The 24,228-nt window shown below is 43.7% G+C and overlaps 1 protein-coding gene across 4 annotated transcripts; it reads right to left on the reverse strand.

Moving 5' to 3' along the window:
- Positions 1 to 7,194: 7,194 nt before the first annotated feature.
- NPM1 (nucleophosmin 1) lies at positions 7,195 to 20,354 on the reverse strand. 4 transcript variants are annotated; one of them, XM_074916177.1, is made up of 11 exons: positions 20,218 to 20,354; positions 19,408 to 19,487; positions 16,322 to 16,441; positions 15,413 to 15,506; positions 14,542 to 14,645; positions 13,942 to 14,003; positions 13,394 to 13,448; positions 11,742 to 11,831; positions 11,129 to 11,230; positions 8,531 to 8,605; positions 7,195 to 7,553 (listed from the first exon to the last, which is right to left on the reverse strand). In XM_074916177.1, the coding sequence occupies exons 1-11, from the start codon at positions 20,279 to 20,281 to the stop codon at positions 7,515 to 7,517; spliced, it is 885 nt and encodes a 294-aa protein (XP_074772278.1). In that variant the 5' UTR covers positions 20,282 to 20,354; the 3' UTR covers positions 7,195 to 7,514. The 4 variants fall into 4 exon arrangements, with proteins under 4 accessions (XP_074772278.1, XP_074772279.1, XP_074772280.1 ...); XM_074916178.1 differs by having other exon boundaries at positions 11,129 to 11,223; positions 11,738 to 11,831; XM_074916179.1 differs by lacking the exon at positions 11,742 to 11,831.
- Between the last annotated feature and the right edge of the window lie 3,874 nt (positions 20,355 to 24,228).

Here is a 24,228-nt window from a genome sequence, read left to right on the forward strand (position 1 = left end):
GTTAGGGTCTTAGTCAAGAGACCCGAATACTGGTACAACTGAGACCCAGATGTGGCATGACCCCATCTTTTTAGCAAGATATATTTGCTATTTAATAGTTGCTGGGAAGCCCAGCTGGAAAGTGAAGGTCTCTATCTGCAGCCTGGATAAAGATACCACATCAGCATTAAGCAGAGAATTGCTGTGAGGAGTGACCTGAAGTCTCTTAATGGTGAGCAAGACCTGGAGCCCTCCTTGCCCTGACCAGGGGAGGTCCCTTCTGACCACTACTGCCTTCGAGAATGAAGACTGAAAAAACACATAATGCATGCGAAATATAACACAACAGGATAATGGAATACTATAGATAACACAAATAATAGGATATCAAGCATGGCAGCTTTCATTCTGTAGCATTAAGAGGGGCAACAAAGTGGGACAAGCTTTCTGTGGACTGGAAGGGGAGGGGGCTGAGGCAGGGCAAAGCACCAAGTCCTGGGAGGACAAAGATGGCCAGGAAATCCCAAAAGCTGCCACAAGCCAGCCCAGTGCTGCAGACAGGCTGTCCCACCCCAGAGAGGGCAGGGGTGCCTCCTCAAGAGCTTCTGCAGCCAGTGGCCCTTCCTGGACTATTGGGGAAGAGAGGCAAAAGCAGCACCTCTTCCAGCTCCAGACCATATGCGCATCTCACAGCCCATGCAAAAGGATAACCCAACATACTACAATCCTTGCTGTGATGTGTGTGATCACTTTGTAAGAAAAAACAACTAACAAAACCTCTTATTCAGCAGCCACAGTTTCAGGGTGTGCAAAGGTTTTTCTCCACAGAAACGCCAAATCCTGTGGAAGTTCAGGAGGTAACTGAAACCTCAGACTTCTCTGAAAGCTCCAGCATACTTGTTAAATAAATCTCAGTGCTTTATCAGTAGAGGAATGAAGAAAACAAAAGCACTGAAACTGATGGACATCTCAAGCTAAAAGAGAGACAAGTGGCCTAGTGCCATTCCCAGGGTAGCCCACATCCAGTGCCCAGGACCCCTCAGCCAGTGCATGCCCGCACCCTGGCCACCCCTGCTCTGGTGTCCTGCCTGTCCTGCACAGGGAGGATGCTCATGGGCTTTCCTTGGTCCCACCACCCAGGAGCATCACAGCTCCTCTCTGAAAGCATATGGTAGCTGCTTGAATGCTTCCAAAGGGAGGCAAGAAGAGACAAACCTCTGCAGACAACCCTACACAAACCAGTGGGAAATTCCACTTTCCAGCCTTTTCACTGCATTAAATCCTAGGGCTTGGCTTCTTGGATTTATATCCCTCCATGGTTTCATTTTTCCCTAAAAAAAAAAAAAAAATCACAAGCTGTTAAGCTTCAAAACTTAATATTTCCTTAACTCAGAGCTTTTCAGCTCAACAGCTCAAACATAAACCTCTTTGACTGAAGTCTCCTGAATTAAGCTGTCTCCAGCAAGTCACCATCTCAACCCCCATCTGCAGAGCCTCCTTCTCTCTGGGACAGCTGATCCCTCCCCACACCACCACCAGAGGCTCCTGCCCACTGCCCCTGGGATGCTCCAGGTGCTATCTCAGGCAGGACCTCACATGGAGGGTGTGTGACCACACATGTCCACACTGCTGGCACGTGCCACCCCTGGGGCAGTTGAGGGTTGATGCACAGATCAGGCACTGATCAACTGGTGATGGCCTGGACCTCTCACTGCCCCATGTCACTGTCCTCAGCCATGGCACAACTGAATAAGCAACTTGGAGCAACTCAAGGTGGGCCTTGAGACAGACATAGGACAGCTCTTTCTGAAAACAACACTGAAGAAAGTATTTCTCCTGATCCTTCTGAAGAGGAGCCTGGCTTCAGAGCAAGAACTCAGAAAACACCACAGACAGGTGTGTCATCATCTTTACTGTTTCCACAAAAATATACCCAATCATGGCTTTTTTTTCTGGAAAACCAGTGTCACAGGTCAGAGAGACATCTCTGAAGGTCATTCTTCTGGTGCACCCACAAGCATCTTGCAGCCCTGCAAACAGGTAAGGCTGAAAGCTCTGGTTGCTTGGAGGTACAGCAGCAGGACTGGGCTTTTTTCATCACCATTCTTCACCACAACTGAAATGAGGGCACCAGTCTCTGCTGTGCTCTCAGACACACTGCCAAGCAACACAGAAGGGGAAACAGATTCATGCAGGAGCACCAGGTTTGCAATGGTATTCAAGCTTTATCTGGAGACTGAGAGTACAAGACTAACCAGAGAAGTCAGTGCTAACAGCAATGGGTAGAAAAAAATGGGTGAGGAAGTGATAAGGAACAGCAGTAAGACAGAGAGAAGCCTAAGGAGCAGCGACAGACCAAGTCAGTAAGAAGGCTGTGTTAAGATCTAGAACTAGGAATGAGTCGGAAGGGACTATCCAGAACCATAAAGCTAGAGGGAACAAGCAGAAGTACTTCTACTTTTAGGTCCCAAGAAAGAAGGCAAGATCCCCCAAATCTTCCTGGTCCTCCTGTAGTCTCTGGAGACCACAAGGGCTTGGACCCTTCTTCAGTACAGTGATCCCATGACATGTTATTGCCCTTAGCTAGGAGGGGTGGGGTCATTTAGTTAAAAAGCAATTTCCATGCGGAAAACTTGAAGGAAATGCTTAAAAGTATGGGGAAAAAAAGTATTACAGGGCAGGGAAATATCATAAAGGCTAGAGGTGGCCTTATTACTACATGGAAAGCTTTATCTATTAGCTGTCCAGTGCCTCAGTGTCCACAAACATTCACATACAGGGAACAGTTAAAGCAGCAAGTGCTATGGGAAGCAACACTAGGATGATATATACTCTCACTGCCTCAATAAAGCATGATCTGTGTCACGGGAAGTCTCTCAGCAAGGACACTCTTGGGAGAGCATCACAATTACAAGCTTTGAGAAAAGCGTAAAGAGTAATGCGAAAGAAGTTACAGGAATCAAGCATGGATAAAGGTGGCTATAGCAGTGAAATGCCAAGTACCTCGACAAGCTACAATTTGCCTTCAACTCTCCCTGCAGTTATTTTTCATAAAAATTCAATTAAAAAAACCCTCAGGCTTAACTTGAAAACAGCTTCAAAAATTTATATCCTCATTCAAGAGGAACTCATTTTCTCTTAAATACCAAGTAAGTCAACAGAATTGGACTGGGCTCAGCAGGCTTATGGCTCCAACAGTTAGTTGAAGGGATCTTGAGTAAGACTGTAGGACCTTCAGTTTTAAGCTGTTTCTAGTACCAGTGTAAACATGAGCTCTAAGATGAACCACATCAATTCTGGTTTGAGTGGACTATGTTCCCTCCTTTTGCCATTTACTATTCAATTATGCTGATTTCCATTCCTTTGGCTGAACAAGCCTCTGGGCAGCACATCACTGCCCCCATGGACACCTCTGTAAGTGGCAGGCACTGTTAGAGGTCCCCTGCTGTGCAACCCACTGAGGGTCTCTTTTTCCTGTTCTCTTTTGACCCTCAACTCCCTTTTTACTCTTTGATTCACTGCCTTTTCTCATCCTTTTCTCCCAGGATCCTTTTCCTATAAAGGCTCTTCTGTCTTGCTTAGGGTGAGCTGATAGAAAGAGGTGGGAGAAGGAAGTTTCTGAAGTAAGGAGCAAAGTCATCACCACACAACTGACCTCAGGCCATGCATTCATACAGTTAGAGTCCAGTAGCCTCCATGGAACCCTTACATCATCTTAATTAACATTTCATATATTTATTTATTTGGTTCAAATAAGGCATGGCTTAAAATCCGCTCGCATAACAGACAACCCAGCCAGCCACTGAAGATCTGATCCACCACAACACGCAGAATTGCTCCTCGAAGTGTACTGTAGATAAACACCCAGCAAGTAGAGAGCAGGGGATTCCCTCTGCTGTCTGCAAAAGGAAGGACAAGCCAGCCCTTTCAGGCACACCTCTAAGTCCTGTACCACTTCTCCTGTGCTTGATCACACAAGCTCAGCTCTCCTCATTCAGATTACAAGAGCCAGGACTTCGACGAAGCAACCGTTAATAAATACCAGATCACAAAACCTCCAAACCTCATTCAACACAACCAACTGTGCTTGCTGCTGCTTGCCAGGACCTACTGCCCATTAGACAAGGCCAGGGAATAAAGGCGCTCCATCTAACACTTAACTCCAAACCACTCAATTCATTTACAGCTTTTTCTATGACATTTTGTAGGTAGGATGCAGTCTTTCACTCCCCTTTAGGAAAATGGGAAGAGGAATAAGGATCTGTGTGCTTGTTCCACAGGAAAAGAGGAAAGGAAAAGTTGGGAGAGTTTGGCTGCTCGTCAGTAATGGCGCATTGGAAGGAGACAGAACATAGCTTGGGGTATCTGGGTAAGATTTCTAGAGGAGAGGACAGAGAGCATGTTCCAGCATGAACTTAAGCCCCTGAGGGACTGTCTGGGTGGCAAGCAGCCCAGAACCACCACCCATCCTGGCCCTGTTTTCCATTACCTCAGCCCACACACACTCCCTTCCACCCTCCTGCCAGCCATGCTCAAGTTCTTCCTCTCCAACGGCTGCAACAATTGCTGAGCACGGGCAAAATAAGAGCTCCATACTCACCGTAGTGCTTGGGGTCTGAAACACCATTTTGGCAAGCTAGTTTGATTCACAGGAGCAAACGGAACCTTCAGACAGACCTAAGGTGACCACAAGCACCTTTTCTTGTAACACCCCAAGGAAGAAGGCACAGACCAAGACCTCCCGAAGCTGGAAAAGGTGGTTTTAGCAGGACAGTATCCTTCTATTTCACTTCCTCTGAAATCCAATGTCCAGAAACACCAGACACAAAACAGATATCCATATGGAGCAGCTGTATCTACAGCCAACACTGTGCAGCAGAGCGGTGTCTCCACACCCCGTGTGGTCCCGCACACCCATTCAGCCTCCGCCTTGTCCTGCGCAGGGGAACACCACCACCTACCTCTTTGCTGCAAGGAATGAAGTGCTTCTGGGAGGAAACCAAGCATGGAGAAAGCAAGGAGCACAAGGCAAGGCAGCAGGGGGAGAAATTCATGGAGAAACAAGAGGTCAATGGACAACCACCTGGAGAGGCCTTTTACCATGCTGTAAAGGGAAGAAGAGTTGTTTCCCCATGGTAGAGAAAGCCTGGATTTTCACTGATGCACCGGACTACAGACCCGCATGGTGTCCAGTAAACTGTTCCCTAGGACCAGGACCACACAGGCTTATAGCCCTCAACACAGCTATCAAACTCTACAGCTTTGTTGCAATCATGCCATTATTACCACAGTAATAACATGTTTCAACTCTACAGAAAGTCAGGACCAGTACTTCAATAACCCACAGCTGATATTTGTTATCTTCTCAACAGGTATTTTCACATTTGAGCTTAAACTAAATTTTTTTTAATTCAACCTTTGAGGCTCCGTTCAAAGAAGTCAAGAACTGGCAGCTGCATGTGAATATCCTAGAATATACGACAGCACAGCCCAGCAGCCCCACGAATCATGGAATGGCCAGTCCCAACAGAGCCAAGCATTTGCAGACGAGACTGGCAGGAAGGGGCGAGGCCTGTTCCTGGGAGGGACGGGGCACAGCCCCACAGCCAGGAGCAGGGCAGGCTGACCACTGACCACTTTCCACAGCAGAATGTAAACTGGCAGAAAACAGCAAGCAAGCTAACCCAGGCCAAGTGAAGTTATCATTTTTATGCCATGATGCAGATGCCTCAAAGATGCCTCATGATGCTTAATGGCAGCCTGACAAAGATTTGACTTACATTACTATACCTTGGCTTCAGCACAGGAATACATTTTCCTCTACAGCAGCCTATACAGGCTCCATCTCCCCCTCGCAACCCTTATGCTGAGTGTGGCTGCACCCCAAAGACCTGCTTTAGTCAGTGAACTATAGACAGGCAACACCCCAGCTTTTCTTAAAAGTTTAATACTCGGAATATTTTATTGGCTGGATAGCCTTTTACTGAAATTACTGTACAATTTTCACTTGTTTCAGCCAAAATTGAGGGCAATTTGCTTAAATAAGCTTGACTGTGCCATTAGCTCTATTTCACCAGGGAAATTTGCTCTCACTTGTGCATATGACATCATCTGTTGACATAACCCCACCAAAACAGGCATCTCAAACCCTTACTCTCTGCCATTTCACATGCTGTAATTATACTCAAGCTTAAATGAATCTTTGACACTAGACTTGCACTGTGTTTCACTGCTCTACCATGCACTTTGCTTGGTTTCGTTTTTCCAAGAAATACTTGCTTTTGGAAACTTGCACTGGTTTCCACCATGCCCAGAAACACAACTACAGAAATTAAGGTTTTTATAATAGCAAACCTTAAAAGTATTTCCAGTGACAATTTTACAAACTAAATTATACATTCTGTTTCTAGAACAACTTGGAAAAAAAGAACACGCAGTAAAAAGAGACCCCATGCCCAATTAGCACAACCCAGTAAGATTTTACCGTATCTTGGAGGCAACTGCTCTAAGATCCCAACTGTGCAAGTCCTTCAAGTGGGAAAAAAACCTACCTGCTAAAGCCTGCTTTAATGCCTTTCTGTTCTCAAGTAAGATATTTCTGCTGTGCAAAACAGAAGCCAGTTGCATTAACTCACACATAGCAAGGATCAAATCAAAGTTTAATAGGAACCATACAACTGCTTAAATGTTTTCTTATTAAGTATTCTTTCCATCTTCATACCATTACTGCAGTTACTACGCATAGACATAGCATTCAAGCATTTGAAGTGATTCAGCCCCTCAGAGGAACAGCAAAGCCAGCAATTCCCAAATCAAAAGTATTACATTTTACAAGTGGAGACACAAGCCCTACAAACTCAGTTGTTAAGAGAGAAACCATAAACCAAAGAGCAATGAAGCAGGTCAGAAACTGAGATGCAGGAAAGGCTGTTTTAGGCAATTATATAATTAGTGGTCACTTGCAGACAAGAATAAAGCCCTGCTTACCACTTAAGTCTTCTCACCAATCATCTGCTCAGTAGCTGTAAAGCTCATGGAATTGGAGTTAAGTTGTTTTTAAAGTTGACAACATAAGTGAGACTATCCAATGTGTACTTGGTAAAGAGAAGTAGCTAAAACACTTGACAGTAGTTCTCCTATGAGAACTTCTAAGCCCTGTTATCTTCTTCATTCAGTACGCAGACTACCCCCAACCCATAAAAAAAGAAACGATAGTACTTTATTAAAATACTAAATTTTATTTTTTTTTCCACATACATTTAGTCTCCCCACCATTTCCATTTGTCTGACCACCACCACCACCATGCCTTATCAAAACATTCCATACATACTTAAAAGTGAAGCTGAGGGTGGAGTCCCGTCTTTACAAACTAAACAGGCATTTTGGACAACACATTCTTGGCAAGGTAATCTGGATGACATTTATCAGACACAGTAGGGAAAGCTCTTTCAGCATTTGTAAAAAGGACAGCCAAATAATGGTTACAGAAATAAGACTGCAGATTTTAATGAACTGTTTAAACTGTTTTCTTTTCTTACAGAGTCTGTCTCCACTGCCAGAGAGCTTGAATGACCTGGAAGTGTACACAAAAAGTTAGAAACTGAAATCCATTTTTCTAATTATTTTTAGTTTACTATCTACACTTACTCCACAAAATAATGACATCAAATTACAACAAAAAATGCATTCCTTTCAGAGAAAATCAAGTTGAAGGCAAGACATTAGGGTCCATCTGTTATAAGACTGTTACTCACTTTAGGTCACAATAGTAAGAATTCAGTGAAGGTAAGTGAGAGGATGGGTGTGGACCAGCTAGGCAAATATTGGCTGAACTCTGCCTACCCTGGCTAATGTCAGACCAACTCCAGTAGCTGAGGCTAACTGCTTTTAAACATTCTTTCAAGAACCTATCAATTTGTCTATCAGACAAGTTTACTCTGAACCACTGAGGGAAGTAGGAAAGCATAAGGAATTTTGTCATTGGAAGAAAGTTTTAACTCGCAGGAATTTTGATAGGGAAATCTAAGACACATTTTAGCCTAGTATACGTTGAGTAATAACTAATTCAGAAAGTTGCTTCCTGATACCACCTTTTGGCTTGCCCTCTTACAAGAGTTCAGTTGACTTTGGGAGAAAATGTAGCAAGAAAACCATAATCTCAATCACAAAACAGTTCCCCCTCCCAGACACCCTCCCCAACAAAAGGCTGAACAGCAGACAGGCCTAGGTGGCCAAATTCAGCAGCAAGGAAAACCACAGCTCATTTCCTTAGCCAATGTGGTGCCAAAAGGAAAATTCTGTGGGTTTAGTAAGCAAGAGATAATTTACCAACCATATAAAAGCTGGAAAAATGTAATAAAATATTAGCTTTCCCATCTTAGCCAACTAAACCCTTAAAACCGTTCCCATTTATTTAATTTGAAGTATTGTTCGTGGTTTGTAACCCTTTGAAACAGTCCAAAGATTGTAAAGATTAAGAAGTGGAAAAGAATCCTTAAGTCAGGTTATAAAAGTTTTTGGACTTTATCAAGTTCCAATAAATTCAGTTACCTTCTGGTCCTCCGTCCTGAAGCAATTCTTAACATAGTTGGCAAATTTGGGTTCCAGCTTAGGAAGGGAAGAACCCTATTTTGAAAAAAAGCAAGCTTTAGTGTATGCAGGTCATCTAATGCTTCCAATAAGTAACTTATGAAGCTTAAACCCTTTGCAATGCAGATGGAATTTTACTGAACTCACCTTGCAACATCCCAACCCAATCTGCTTTTAAACCATTTTTAAAAGTTCACTCAACTACAGTACCCAGGTATTTCTCACAGGAGTGCCTACACACTAAAATGGCTGTACAAGCATCTTTGCTTATGCTCAGAAACCTAACAGCAAGCATTCACCACTTGAATAACCTTGTTTGTAGTCAACATTCATACGCTATTCAGAAAAACTAATTCCGTATTTACAGATTCTAGCTACAGCATGCAACCTGAGACATTACTGTCCTTCACAGGTACATTTTTTTGACTTCAGCTCACTAAAGCAAAAAATTAACTGATGTTCCACACCCCCTTTAAGGTTGATTCTAATACATTAGTTATACGAATTTGAAGAACTGTTCCAGAGACATTTGCTTGTATCTCTGAAATTGTCTTTGTACATACTCAAATGTACAAAGCAGATTCAGTAATAATTCACAGATCTAGATTTATCTTCACATCTCTTCCTATCTCCAGGCAAAATAATGCAGCACATAATTTTAAGCAACACCGATTTACTTTCATAGGCTCCATGAGTAGTTTTCCCCATTTTTCAAGTACATCAGTTGAAATATACTCAGCCAATTATGCAAGTACACTTCGCTGCTACTCAGCACACTGCAGAAGACAACAATTTTATGTTCAAAGTAAACAAAGCTACATTAGTAGTATCTGAAACTGCAACCAAGAAGCTTGGATTTGGACAGTGCCTTACCTCTGGATTCTGTTAAGTACTAACGCTTTCCTGATAGCTTGTAGATATTACTTATTAATTTAATAAAGTGTTTTTTTAAAGCTGCTAACTTGCTGGCTATCAGCTAGAAATGCTATTGTATATGGCAGTGCACAAGCCTTTTGCCTTACTAAGGTATGTTCTCACACCAGCTTGGAAAATATTCAATTAAGCTGCCTGCTATAGCTTCTACATGTTTGTGCTTACACAGCATTTCCCAGTAAAAACACTCTTCAGCAACAGCGAGTATATTCTAAAGCTACTTGCCAGTCATCTGGTCTGCATGCTTCCCTCCATAGAGACATCTGCCTACTGCGAGCAGCTCAGCCGCTTCTGCTTACACTGCAGAAATAACACTAAACGAGGCTCCTCTGAGTCATGCAAAAAACCACCCTAGCATCCACTAGATCCAAGAGGTTAGTCTGACCTAGCAGAATGATACCATCCATCACTGTCAGGTTCACAATTTAGGGAGATGCATTTCGATCCTGATCGCAATCACAATTGCTCACTCTACATCCACTCTGCACGGAAACATTTTTTGTCTTATTTTGCATTCATTCCTGGGACAGAACTACCTCAAAACATTAAGAATCTTAAGCAGGAGACAATCCTAATTCTTTAGATGATTTGATTGTCACTGTAAGGGGGAAGAAGTTTGTTGCATCAGACCAAACTGAAAAAAAATCCAAACAGAATTCTTCATCAATCAAAAATAAAATCAGTCAAATAAGTCTCCACTAAAGAATCTGTTTCAGTCACAAATGAGCATACAATCTATAAGCACACTCCTGAGCTAGTGAAGTAAAACCAGGACTTGTATAGTCTAGATGTCAGGTCCTGCAGTACTGCTGTGTACTCAACTGCACTCCTAGCTAGCTCACAGGTTTCTAAACTTGGCTAAAGGGGGGAAGTAATGCTATTACCTGCTATACTTTTACCCAACCAGCTACATCCAAAATGTCATTTTCTTTTTTATACTTAAATAGCAGCTAACAATACTCACATGCATAAGCATGAAGTGCTAGTCAGAGTTGATAACCAGAAACCGAGTCACTGCCCTGTGACCTTCAAAAAGATGAAACATCCATTGAGGGGAGACTCCCATTAACCCCAGCGCTCCAGTTCAGAAAGCAAATGCTTTCAGGTCTTCATTGATTCATTAATGCATATCACAATCACTTGTCTCCCCCTTCTGGAAGTCGTAAAGCTCTACAAGCATCTGGGTATCCAAGCTGGAGACTGCTCTAGGACCAGGCTACTCCAAGCAGGTAAAAAACTCTCCTTTACTCTAGTTGCCCAAAATAAGATGTGTACACTAGTTAAGACACCTTCAGAATAAATACCACCCAAGGTTCGCTGCTTTGGTTTTTGCTGTTTTGTTGTGTGATGGGGTTTTTTTTGGGTTTTTTTCAAATTTTAACTGAGATAGTTCACTAAGAAATACCAAGTTACTAATCACCACTACTTGAAGAATACAAAGACAAGGAGTTTCTCATGAGTACAGAGGCTTTTTGCCCCGAGTAAGTTTTCATTCCTGAGCTTCTCTATCAATATACCCTGATAACAGCACAGTGACATGCAACCATTTCTTAAAAACATAAAATTCTTCTCATCTGTGGGCATGTAAAAATAAGGCTAAGAAATACCAAGTTTATAAAAACTCACCTTATCTACAGACGCTTGCATTTTTGCTTTAATCTCCTCTAATGACAGAGGGACTTTCGGTGTTTTTGGAGTTAGAGATTTATCCTTCTTGGAATCTGGAGTCTGAAAATAATTCATTTCATTAGCAACTTGCACATAAAGCTACTTAGTATACAAGATAAAGTTTTCTAAAAACAATAATGTGAAAACCTAAGAATTTATATGGAATAGAAGAACTAGCTATCACATAGATAGTTCAGATAGTTTTCAAAAAGTCACGGAAGTTGCATTTGTGCTTTCAACACATTCTTCAGGAAAAGAACAATATTTAAGTTTGGAATTACTACTGTACTCATCCTCTTGTACAAGCAACTGCACAAAAAAAAAGATTTGTATTTTAAACCATGGAATCACCAATACTCAAAAGGGATAGAATGTCTGATCTTCAATCTTGGCTGTTGTAGGTATATGAATCACTGAAGAGTTTCACAGGGCAACATGAAGCAATGAACAAACAGTATCTCCAGCACGCTTCATATTCAAAAACCTATCTTAATGGTTAGTACATTATTTAGAGTTACCTTTAGGCAAGAAAACTAGCTTCCACTCTAGAATAAGCATTTGTTTTACTCACTTTTGATTTAGATGCTGGCGTGGACGGCTTAGAGTCTTTTCCATTTTGCTTTGCTTTCTGCATATTTTTTCCTGAAGCCTCACGGACAGGCTGAAAAGAAAGCACTTAAGTTCATCTGCCATGAAAAACTGCTAGTAAATGTTAAGCTTGTAAATATAATACTCAAGACTTAGTGACAAATACGTACTATTTAACATCAAACAAAAAGCATTCTCATTGTCCATGCAACATCATCAGCGTCCATTATTTGAAGCAAAAAGCATGTGTGCTACAGGAACTCAAATGAATAACTGCCAGTGCAGCACAATGTATAACATAACAGAGATCAAGTTTTGCTACACATGGGACCTCCACTACATTTTCCTTATATATTACAGCTGTCCTTATATATTGCCATGCAGACTTTTGGGGACATTGCCTAAGACTAGTTCTAGACGGCACTGTAATTCCAAGATCTGACTCAGTGCTACTTGTTTTTTGGAACACAACCATTACCTCATTTGGCATTTCATATATAAGTATCATCTGAGATGTGCGTGGGCAATGCCACATGCATATTGAAGATTTGAATTCCTACATTCCTTCATAAATCAAGGGATCATTTCATTCAACCACCCTAGATTTAATTAGAAGGCAGGAAATCTGCCATTCAGATTGTCTTTACCAGGCCTTAAACTACTGTGCACTATCACCCATAGAAATTCATTAGGACAGAGCTGCATATAGTGAAGTAAAACACTAAATGTTTGTTTCTAGACACCGGATACGAACATACAAGCTCAAGCCAAAGTACACAAGTTTCAAAAAAAACCCTACTACCTTCTACCTCTGCAGTTGCCAAGCTGTCTTACAGTTTATTTTACCACCAGATGGCACTCAAGGGCTGATGTAATTTCACATTCAAGCACTTGGCTGCCTGAAATGAACCTTTTCCAACAGGCTCACACATTTAGATCCTTCTTTTATTGAAAGTTAGGTTGCTAAAAAGACCTTTTTCACAGCATGCAGAACTGAAATGGCAAAGCACAACCCACACCTTTGAGCAGGATTGTTTTGGGGCTCAGCAGCCCTACACAAAATCATACCAATTTGACAACTGCACATGTGTATATGCATGCTGCTGAAAACCCAGCCACCCCTCTCCGCAGCAAAATAAAACATGGATTGGATATGCATTCACACTGAAGTGAATGTCCTACTACAATTTCTTTACACAAAGCTAAACCAAAACCATCTCATTTACACATTCCAAACTGTTGTGCTTAAGCTCATTAAAGGACTATCTGCCCAGTTACTGCCATGCCTTGTATTGATATCTAGTCCATTACAAAACAGAACACTCCACAAAGAGGACACCTCAATTAGCTTCTGCATGACAACAGAGTTCAAACCTAACCAGTTATGCAAACACAGCTTTCCCTCCCCCCTTCTGCTTTAGGGGTCTTCAGATGAATCTTTAAAGATGACTCAACTGGGACTGTTAATTAACACCTACTAGTAACTTAAGAGGTGTCTTAACTTACTCCCCCTGTCTGAATAAGCTTAGATGCAAATATTAAGCCCATCTGGTGTTATCACTCAATTCCTTTCAAGTTCCTTAAACACTTCACAGGTGAAGAGGGTCACAATGTGTGTGTATATATGCCACTTACTTTCTTCATTGGTGTTTTCATTTCTTCCTCATCATCCTCTAAGTCATCCTCATCACTACAATTAGAAAGTTAAGTCACTCACCGTAACTCAAGATTCATACTACAGCTTTAACCACATTACAAATTATTCACCCTCCCTCCCAATAAAACGTTTTACTCATGAAGGAAGCAAGTAATATTCCCAAGTCTATCCTATATCTTTTTCCAACATATGGCAAGGTGTCAGGCCAAACACTCCACTTACTGCAGTTAAGTGCATTCCCTTCTGCTTTAATACTGACTGAAAACATGTATCTTAGGACTTCCATGACTAAAGAAATTTAAGTTCATTTAAAGTTAATGAATTACATGAGACTACGTTTTATAACCCAGTATGACATATTTGAGTAACACTTTTAGATTGCATTGTGGAGATAAACTTGAGGTAATTCTGGCTTTTTTTGTAGCCAAGATAGAGTAGCTTGCTCACTTATCAATCAGCTGTCACATAATTTGTATTCTGAAAGTTAACCCTGTACTTCAAAACACATTCTCAAAACAACACATACTCATCGTCATCCTCGTCATCTTCATCATCCTCCTCATCATCTTCTGCTAGTTTTGCCTTTTTCTATAAAAAGATCATGCTAAGTGTCAATACCATTTTATCTTGAAAAACCAACAACCTTGATCTGAAGTAATTTGAGGCATAATTACAAAACTATTTTCCATCAATTTAGCTAAAACCCAACATGTTACAGCTGCCAAGTCAAAAGCTATTGACAAATTTACAGCACACTCAGAGCATACAAACCCTTCCTTCTACACTACAGTGCTTCAGTCAGCATTTCAACTTTTGCAGTACACTAGAATCTGGACACACTCAGCTACTGCAGCAGGCAAAACTTCCAGATAGAAGCAGCTTTCATATTAGCCCCTCCAGCAAAGCTTTGGAAACTATCTGTGCTTAACTACACTTTTGTAATTTAGTACTTGTCCAGATCCAAATACAAAATAATCCTTCCCCACAGATATCCATAAAGCACATACTAAATCACAGCAAGCCATCTAACTGCTTACTCCTAGAGGCATCATAATACCAAACAAAAAGAAAATTCTACAGACAAGCTAAAGGGACATATATATATATACACACACACACAACACACCTGTGGTGTTTTAGCTCCTCCTCCACTTGCTGGTCTTTTTGCTGAAGTGTTCACAACTTTTGTATCATCTTCCTCATCGTCTGATTCTGGTTCTTCCTCTAATGCTGGTAAAATGATGGCAATATGTAAAAAACCCACTTCATTCAATAATAATTAAAGCAAGAATGCTAGTAAGAACCAAACAGAAGAGTATCACCCACAACTAGACAGGGTCTTACTGAGCTGTTGACTTGATAGAAGGAAGCTTCTTCCTACTAGCGATCTAACCACTGAGATCAGAAATTTTCTGATGGCTGCAGCCAATGCTACACTGAAATCCAAAATGGGTTAATAGCCATCCATACACTGCCTGTAGCATTCCTCACAGAAAAGCAGCCATACAAAGTTAAGAATAAAATTTGTTCCCTTTCTAGGGAGACACATTTAAGAGAACTTCTAGAGAGCAAGGTTAGTTTTGAAGACAATTCTACAATAGAGGATAGTCCTAGCTTAGTTTTTAGTGCAAACTCAGAACTATTTAATGGGCACTCTTCTCACACTCTCAACTGGTAAGCAGAAAGCTCACAGCTTTTTTGATGTGAGACACTAACACAGGGAAACTAACACCCCTTTTTAAGAAGATAAATCAGAGCTCAAATTGCAAGGCTTATACATGCCTCATCCATACAAAACAAGAGGCAAGAAAAGGTATGCAAGCATTTCTCTGAACTCCTCTGTCCTACAAGTTATCTCATGCCTCAGAGCAGTGAATTAAAGATTCACAGGGTCAGCATTAGAGAAAGTACTGCTTGAGATACCAGAAACATCACTCAAATTCTGTTGGTGCTGACAGGTACCAAGATCACAGGTTAGTAACCATAGCAACACATACCTACAAGATGTTGACCACTGACGTAAACAGGCCCTGAACCACATTTCAACCTCAAGACCACTGGTGGTGTGATCTCAAAGCCACCTAATGAAACCTAAGGAAAAAAGCATCGTTACTTATTCATTCACAATATTGAAGGCAAAGTGTGCTTAATAGAGAATCCATTCAAATAAAACCAACAGTACAAACATCTGTAGACTCCAAGGCTAATAGCTACTCCCAGTTTCCATGTGACAGAATGTTCCAGAAGTGATTAGTCAAATCAGGGTCAATAAGCCATAACAGGGTTTACTACATTCTCATTGCTTGTCATAATTAAAGCACACTTGTCAAAGCCAGACCAATCCACATTTGTTTCTACTCATCTTGGCAGCAATGCCAACTTGAACATTATCCATCACACCTGCCACCAGTATTGTGTAGTTCCACTCGTACATCATCGGCAACGCTGGTTCAAGTTACATTCCAGATGGCAGGAATGACAAGTAGGGTGCCCTTAAATCAAGAAAGGGTAGCAGTCATCTTTAGAATCTCTTAAGAGCTTGGGAACTGCAGAAAAACTTAATCTTTCTCACCCCAGGCTCAAAGAAAGCAACACAGGATATAAATGCATCTGTTTACAAATGTGTAATTTGTATACACAGAGATGACATGTATAATTACTATCACCTCTTAAAAAAATGCATTATTTGAACAAAATTCTGTAATCTCCAGCTGACCAGAGTTAAGTCTAGAGGCACAAGAAAAATATTCATATTTAGCTTGTAGTTACTACACATGGCAAAACTGACACTTGTCTGAACCCACTGACCAGTGTGCACTCACTAAAATTCAGTCAACCAAAACCTCTTCTGACTTGTCTTTCACCTGAGACCTAACTAACAGATTTTTCCAAGTTCCTGGACTTACCGTAGGCTGCACTGACATTTTCAGAGATGCCAGTACTACTTTAACAGGGTTGCCTTCATAGTCCAGTGCTTCTGCTTCTACAATGTGTAATTCGTCTTTGGCTCCAGCCCCTAAAGTAACCTGTGAAGTAAAGAACAGTGCACATACTCAGAATCTGCCCAAATATTCTCAATTATTTTAAACTCCATTCACTGTGCTGCATCTGAAGTTTGCATTTCTGACCGCTAATGATTCAGCTGCACGCCTCCCCAAGCCAATATCCTCTATCCCCAATAACACTGGCAGTTGCAAGGTGCAACTCCAGCCACGTGTTTTGATGAGTGGCAAGTAGACCTTTGCTACTGGATTATTGCATTCAAACAGGTCAGTGATAAGTACAGTCAGCACTGAAGCCCACCCAAGGGAACTAGACACATGCCTAGAGGAATGGAAACAACTGCTACCACTACTGCAGCATCACTGCCTTTATCCTTCCCCTTCCAAACATGTTTCATCTGCCAACTGCTTCACTTTATCACACTACACACTTTTTACTTGATATTCAGTGGGGAGTTAAGCTGTCTTAACAACTGCCCACGTCAGTAAGGTCATTTATGCCTATGCCCTGTGCATTGATTCACCAAGGACTAAGAGCTGCTGTCCCAGAGCATTTCAAAACTCAAGTGCCTGGATTCCTTACACTGAGTGCAAGTCCAGCACTTTCCTAAGATTCAAAAATCATAGCTGTAGGGAGGCAAATGAGCAACAGACATGGGAGAGGCCTGAAATTCCAGTTCTCCGAACTCTGACATCCAAGTCACAATTACATGCAAGAGATGGAAAAACCAAATATCCCTTTAAGTACCATTTATTCCAGAGACCAGTGAACAAGGCTGTTTCCTTTCTGAAAGCCCATGAAAAGAAAGCTTTCCACCCTCCATGGAAGATGTAGTTGTCAACACTCCAGGCAGAGGCATATACAACTTAAGTTTCCATTCTCCAAGAGCTGCGTTCTAGACAGGCTATAATGATCCAGACTAGATGTATCAGCCTGAAGGCTGAGAAATAGGATATAGGATTCACTACTCCTGGCAAGTTTTGTTACTGTAAATTTAAAGAGGTGAAACTGCTGTTCTGATCTCACCTCTCAAATGGGCTGGCAACAACACTTGAGTCTGTAACTGGGAGACTACCCACCAGGAAAAGAGTTTAAGAGCATGCCCTCCACCCCCAGTTACTCCTGTCATTTGCACCAGTTCAAGCAATACTATGGTACTTACAATTTATTTACCGAATGTCTGGCAAGTGTCCATTCATGGGCTTAATTTCTGCACTGAAGGCATGCACACTGGCAATAAATAGGTAATGAAGCAGTGATCATCCCTCTATGTTCTCAGCTATCGTTAGTAAGACATCTATAGAAACCGTCATGCCACTTTACCTCTACATGCATCAATCCTCCTCCCCTGTTCACTTTTATCCTTCTTTTCTTACCACCTCTTCCTGTACCTCATACCCAAGTCCATCACCACATCTGTATCTGAACTGACATGTGTCAACCCTTACACATCTAGTCTTTTATCAGGTGCACAGATCACTCATGGACTATTTGCTACCTTCCTGCTTTATCTTCCATCAACTCCTTCCTCTGCCTGACAAGGCATTTTCTGTTTGTTTGTAGCTATGTCTAAGATCTTCCAAGCTTCTTAGACATTTCCAGTTTGTCATTTGTTACTTTCAACACCCACTTCTGTATGTCATTCTTTGTCTTTAAAGAGACAGATTACTGAATTAGACATTTTTTCCCTAAAAAATAAGTACTGGTATGCATCCATCTGCTTCAAGCCCCATGAAAAGGCATAGCAACAGAAGAGATGCTATAAACAATTATTCAAAACCAGGATGTTTGGATAAAGCCATACAGCTCACTAACTTCATCTGCATGACAAACACTCAGATACAAGAACTAACCACATGAACTTGTCCTATACATACTTTACTGTTATATTCTTCCCTCAAAAGAAATTCTAATTAAGAACAAACTAGTCACTGTCAAGTCCAGGCTGTAATTTTCATAAAATGCAAGGACTGAAGACACATGATTCACAAAACCATAATTGCCTGTATTAAAATGTTAGTATCACAAAATTAGTTTGGAGAGCATTATGATGCAAGTCTCTCTAGTAAGCAATTCCACTGTAGGAAGTAATCCACAATTTTAAGACTCTCTTGTGTCCAGGTATCTCTTTGTATTTAAACACAGTAATAAATCACAGAAGCGGAGAGATGTTACAACTCTCAAATTCCTTGCATGTGAAGTTGGGGCATATTACCTTTCTGCTAACCAAAAGGAACAGGCTTAGGCCAGAACAAAGGCCTTTAAGTATTATGTCTTGCTTGTGTGGCAACAGAAAGATCTCAGGACACATCTAAGAACTCCCAGTGTACATATACTGGTTTTCAGGAATAACCTGCTCAGTGAAGAGTCTGTTAGACAAATTATCTGAATGAAAGATGGAGTTTCCCAGTTCCATCCTCAGACGGGGTCACACCAAGGATAATAAATCAAAACATAACAATCTAAATGAGAGGTGGAAGGTTTATTAGCTGCTTATGGAAAAAAGCACTGGAATTATGTTCAGGAATATATGGAAAAGCTCTTTAAAAAAATTTCTGGTAAAGTCTACTAAACTGTGCCCATGTAGGATTCTCATACATCCATCCTCAGCCTGTGCTCCTGTACCATCTCAACTACTGCACTAGATATGTCAAGAGTGCATATTCTGACCTTTAATTCGGTTTAGTATACATTTATTACCCTGCTGTGAATTCGTTTTTAAACTTTCCCAGCCTTGTGTTGCTTGTTGTAAACAAAACATCAGTGAATATTTTAAAACTTTTTTTCATAAAAGAAATATTTAAAAAGACATGGCACGATCCACTACCAGTAAGAGTTTATCATTTAATATAAAACCGCTAACAAGTATAAAACAAGTTTAAGGACATTAACGTACACGGTAAAAAACTCACTTCTCACAACATCGCACACCACTATACTTAACTATAAAAAGTTAAAACATGCAGCTTTAAAATCAAGCGATACTTGCCGTTCTCAAAGACAACTGATGCTCGTTTTCTTCATCATCTACTTTGAACTGATACTCCTTATCTGCTTTAAGCTCGCAGCCTGTGAAAAGACCATTGCATTATAAGCGCACTGTTTTATTCAGACGCGAGTTATTTGCTAACTCCTCATTATTTTAAAACTTGTTGCTTCAAGGCTCTGCACTTGCACAGAAAAGCAACGGCCTTCCCGGCCACAAGAACAGAAACACGTGGGGTGAGGAAAATCCCAGGCGAGCCTGCGGCCTACTACCGACCACGCAGGTGCCAGCGTGGTCTTTCCAAGCCCATCGGTTTTAAGAGCATCCGCGCCCGCCGCCCTCCGCGCTGCCCGAGGATACGCCATCTCCCGGGACGCCCAATGGCGGTGGCGGGGCCGGCGGCAAGCAAGGAGCTAAGCGCGGGCCCGCCGCCCCCCACGTGCTCCGCCTCCCGCCGCGCTGCCATGTGCTCGGCGGCGGCCCGGAGCCCGGCGCTCCGAGTCCCTGGGAACGGCGGGCAGAGCAGGGAACAAAAGCGCGGCGGGCCGGGCCGGGCCTCCGCCACGTGCGAGCGGCGCGCCACGTGGGGGGGGGGGGGGGGGGCGCGTCGCGGGGGAGCGCGCGGCGGCAACGGCACCGGGGCGCCCCCTCCCCCGCCGAGGCCTTCCCCCGCCCTCCCCGATGCGCGGCACAGGGCCGGCACCGCGCCACAGCCCCCCCCACCCCCCGCGGGCCCCGCCGCCTCCCGCCCGGCCCCGAGGCAGCGAGGCGGAGGGAAGGAGCCGGCAGGCTCCGGGCGCGCGGCGCCGTTACCGAAGAGGAATGTCTGCGGGCGCAGGGGGCCCATGCTCTCCATGTCCATGGCGCTGTCCTCCATCTTCTGGGCCTGCTGGCGCGGGCGGAGCGGGCGGGATGCGGCGCTGCCGGCGGACGCGCACTAAAGGAAGCCCCGTGCCCGCCCACCCCCAGATATAGCCCGCGCGCTCTCGCGAGACCCTCGCGCCGGTCACGCCCCCGCGCCCCGCCGCCGCGCACGCGCCGCCCCGCCCCGCCCCGCCGCCGCGCGCTCACGCCGAGGGGTGGTCGCGAGCGCGGCCCGCGGCGCGGCGCGGGGCGGGGGAGGGCCGCGGCGAGTACAAAATGGCAGACGGACGGCGCCGGCCCGGCCTGGCGGCGCGGCGGCGGGCCCGCGGGGCTCGGGCGGCCGCTCTCGCACGCGTGGGGCCGGCGTGTCCCCGCCGGAACGCCTGGCGGGGGAAGGGCAGCGAGTGCTGCCCGGGCCGGTGCCCGCATGGCCGCTGTAGCCTGAGGGGGCGGCCGGGCGGGAAATGGCTGTCCGCGGGCGCGGCCGGCTCCCGGCGCGGAGGGCCTTGCGGCCCGCGGCGGGCGCAGCCTGCGCGTTCCGTGGGTGGCTGCGCCCCGCCGCTCTCCTCAGGCGCCTCCCTCGGGCGGTTGGCCGGAAGGTGCCCTCAAGGGGACGGGCCCAGCTTGGAGGCGAGAGCGTGAGAGCCCGCCCGGCAGCGGGGCGCCGTGGGCAGCCTCCCCCTGGCGGCTCGGCGCCCCCGGGGGCAGGGGCTCGCTGTGAGGCAGCGAAGGCTGAATGCGAATGCTGTGGCCTAAGCAACAACCCCGACCGAGAAGTGGAAGCACAGCCTTAGGGCTTCTAGACCCGAGCCACGGAGGAGCTTGAGCAAGGCAGGAGCTGCATCTCCCAGCGCTCCTCCGCATAGAGGAAGGGCCTGTTGCGATGCAATGTTTTGTCCCTGTTCTGCTACTGCATGTGCCACAAACGGACGACTCCTCTCAGCTTTGATCAAACAAACAAAAGACACTCTTCGTGTCTCCTATTAGATTTATTATTATCTCCTATAATTACCTATTAGGATGAGTTGCCATTCTGAGTTACTGTTCCCTGTGCTGCTGGGCTCTGAGGACCAGGGAGCAACAATATTTTGGGAAGCCCCTTTCAGCTGCTATGAGATGCAAGTGAACTACCTCATGTGAATTGGCATGTGGGGGCATCTGTGTGTCACGAGAATTAAAAGGGTTTTGGGTTTTTTTTGTACTGTGCCACAAGGCCTGAAAATATTTGCATATGCATTACTCCATGGCTGGCCCTCATGTCCAGGGACTGACCTGTAAGAGCCAGGTGTCTTGGGTGCTGTGAAGTAGCAAATCTCAAGATTACTTTTACTTGAACACCCACTCTTCAAAAGTATATAGTCTCTTAATGCTCGTGTCTGTCCATTAATTTGAAATGTGTAACTCATATTCATCATAACTGCATTCGTATTTGTGAAGGAAGAACATTACATTCTGTTGCTGAAAATGAGACAAACTGAAACAAAAAAGAACTGACACAGTGGTAAAGTGAATCTTACCTGTCAAAATGTGGCATTCACCTTCTTTCTCACTCCCCCACAAAGCTCACCTCTTTGAAAACCAGTAAGTACAGTTCCACAGTACATTCAGCTTCTTTTCAAATAGTTTCCTATTTGTAAGATACAATTAGTTTTCCAAATAGAAGGTTATTTGAGCTGTGGCTTCACCAGGATACATCCCCCTACGATCCTGTTAACATTAAAGTAGATCATATACTGAGGTGTTGTCAAGTGGATTGCCACAGGCTAACTAAAATTCAATAATAATAAAATTGAATTGTGTGTGAAAACAAGGTATAGGAATAAACAGTAGTGCAGCTTACTACCTGAGTGAGGGTAGGGGACCTGGGCTGCTCTGTGAGCCCTCTTTTAGAATCACAGGATAATTTTGGCGGGAAGGCACCTCTGGAGGCCATCTGGTCCGGTACCCTGCTCACGGTGACACCAGTGCGGTCACACTGTGGAGGGCTCTGTCTCTGCAGTTTGTCTGGGCCAGTTTGCTACAGTGGTGCAGTAACTAACCAATGCTAATTACAGCTGGTTTGGAAATACTGATATGGGTTAAAATTACTGGTGGGTTTGGGTTTTTTTCCATTTCTATTCTCATCTTCCTACTAGCTCTTCTCTTAAACATGAGGTGACAAACTTGTAGCATGTGGCAAGAGTACTTAAGCAAAGCCAGAAAAACTGTTTTCTTCCTTTGCATCTTATGGTAGGAACATAGTTAATGTGCGACCTATGCATCACTTGTATGTATAGAAATAACACCCTAATAGATGTCAAAGTCAAAAAAAGAGGAGAGCAGGGTGATCACTTAAGCATTATGAACACCCCTTCCCATTTACTCCGCTTAAAATGTCCTTAGGAAACCAGCGAAGGAACCGTGTTTATTTCTACTCCTAAGAGTGACCCTTAATGTAGTAAGAATGGCAGTTTGGCAATGCAGTATAGAGAAGATACACACAGGGATTCATGAAGCAGCAGAGGCAGGAAAATCCACTGAGCATGGTGGCGGGTGTCACTGGCAGAAGAAAGGCATCATTAATTGATCAGCCATCTCAGCCAAGAAGAGCTGTACAGATGCAGATAAGAACACTTTGATTTGGCTTGACAACGGGAACTAGTATCAAAATTTAAAATGAAGGTTTGGCATGACCTGAATGGCAAACAGACTGGATCAGGAACGTGAATGCTACATGGTAATAGTGAAAGAGGCTGCAGCTGTTTGTATGTACGTTTACCTGGTGTAATGCCAACAGGAGTACATGGCTACTGGTCAAAACCACCACAGAACCTGCTCCACGCAGGTCACAAAGCAGACTGCAGTTACAGGAGTCCACCCAGTGCTGTCGAAGGGGAGTGGTGCAGCCACAGCATGTTCTCATTCATACAGAGTCACTTTTAATTCAATTACAGTCTTCCATTACTGAGGAAATAAATGTGGGAGGAAACAAAGGACAGACACAGAGAAGCAAAACAGGAGTAGGAAGTAGGAGATATATGCTTACTGCATCTCGTTTGGCTCCATAGGGCTTTAGAAGGGCTGTCATATATCATGACATTTATTATTTCTGTCATGTACTAGGATAAGAAGTCCATTACAATATCGATCATTTTACTCTGCTCATCTCTATGCTATGTAATACTCAGCATAGCTGAAAAAGCTTACAAGTGATTTAGAAATAGCTGTACAGGGAGAATTGGGAAAGAAATCGGAGTCAACATGGTTTCCCTTAATGGAATTCTCTTTTTAGTAAGCTTTTACAAAACTTAGGAAATTGCATTTTAAACACAGTTAAAGCCACAGCACAGTTGCAGTCAAGCAATCAGAAGCTGCAGACACAATAAAGATTTCCTATGCAATCTTAATTTACACGCTGACATAATGACATAATCTTCAGCTGTGTTGCCCCACAGCTGTCTCATAACCTCTTCACCAGGTTCCTCCTCCTTTCACCAGTCAATAATTTCTGCCCCAGTGAACTCAGGGCCAAAATCTTAAAAGGTATCAAAACACTTACCATTCCTTGATATCAAAAAGACCACTTGCAAGCCTGAAAATCCAAGTATTTCAATTAAACCTGAAACACCTGCAGATTGCAATCATGGGATGGGGCAGCACAAGGGAGGCACTAGCTGTTACCATTAGTACACTGTTAGCAGCACCGGGCAGCAGGAGCAGGACACTGCTCCTGCATTGCAGCGGCAGCGAGGACAGAGCTGTCAGGCCAACCTGTGCCCTAAACACGGAGCTGCAGCACAGGTGAGAACTGCACTGCCCTGCAGAGTTGCTTTGAGAAGACTTGTCCTCGAGGTTGTAATTTCCCTTCACTTCCTGGTGGGTTTGCAGCCAGCTCAGGACAGGGAGATGTGATAGAAGACCATCCTTACCTGCAGTCTGCTTTTTACGGCTGCCTGGGTGGGCACTAGATTTCTTCATCAT

The sequence above is a fragment of the Athene noctua genome, chromosome 12 (genome assembly GCF_965140245.1).
Source record: "Athene noctua chromosome 12, bAthNoc1.hap1.1, whole genome shotgun sequence".
Classification (NCBI taxonomy): domain Eukaryota; kingdom Metazoa; phylum Chordata; class Aves; order Strigiformes; family Strigidae; genus Athene; species Athene noctua.

Bases quoted from the DNA above. Each gene is read 5' to 3' on its own strand.
- NPM1 (XM_074916177.1), bottom strand. From the start codon at position 20,281: ATGGAGGACAGCGCCATGGACATGGAGAGCATGGGCCCCCTGCGCCCG. The intron at 13,449-13,941 runs GTATGTGTTGTT...TTCTAATTGTAG, and splicing joins GATGACGAGGATGACGATGA to TGATGAGGATGACTTAGAGG. The intron at 11,832-13,393 runs GTAAGTGGCATA...CTTTCTTTTCAG, and splicing joins TGAAAACACCAATGAAGAAA to CCTGTCCGTGAGGCTTCAGG.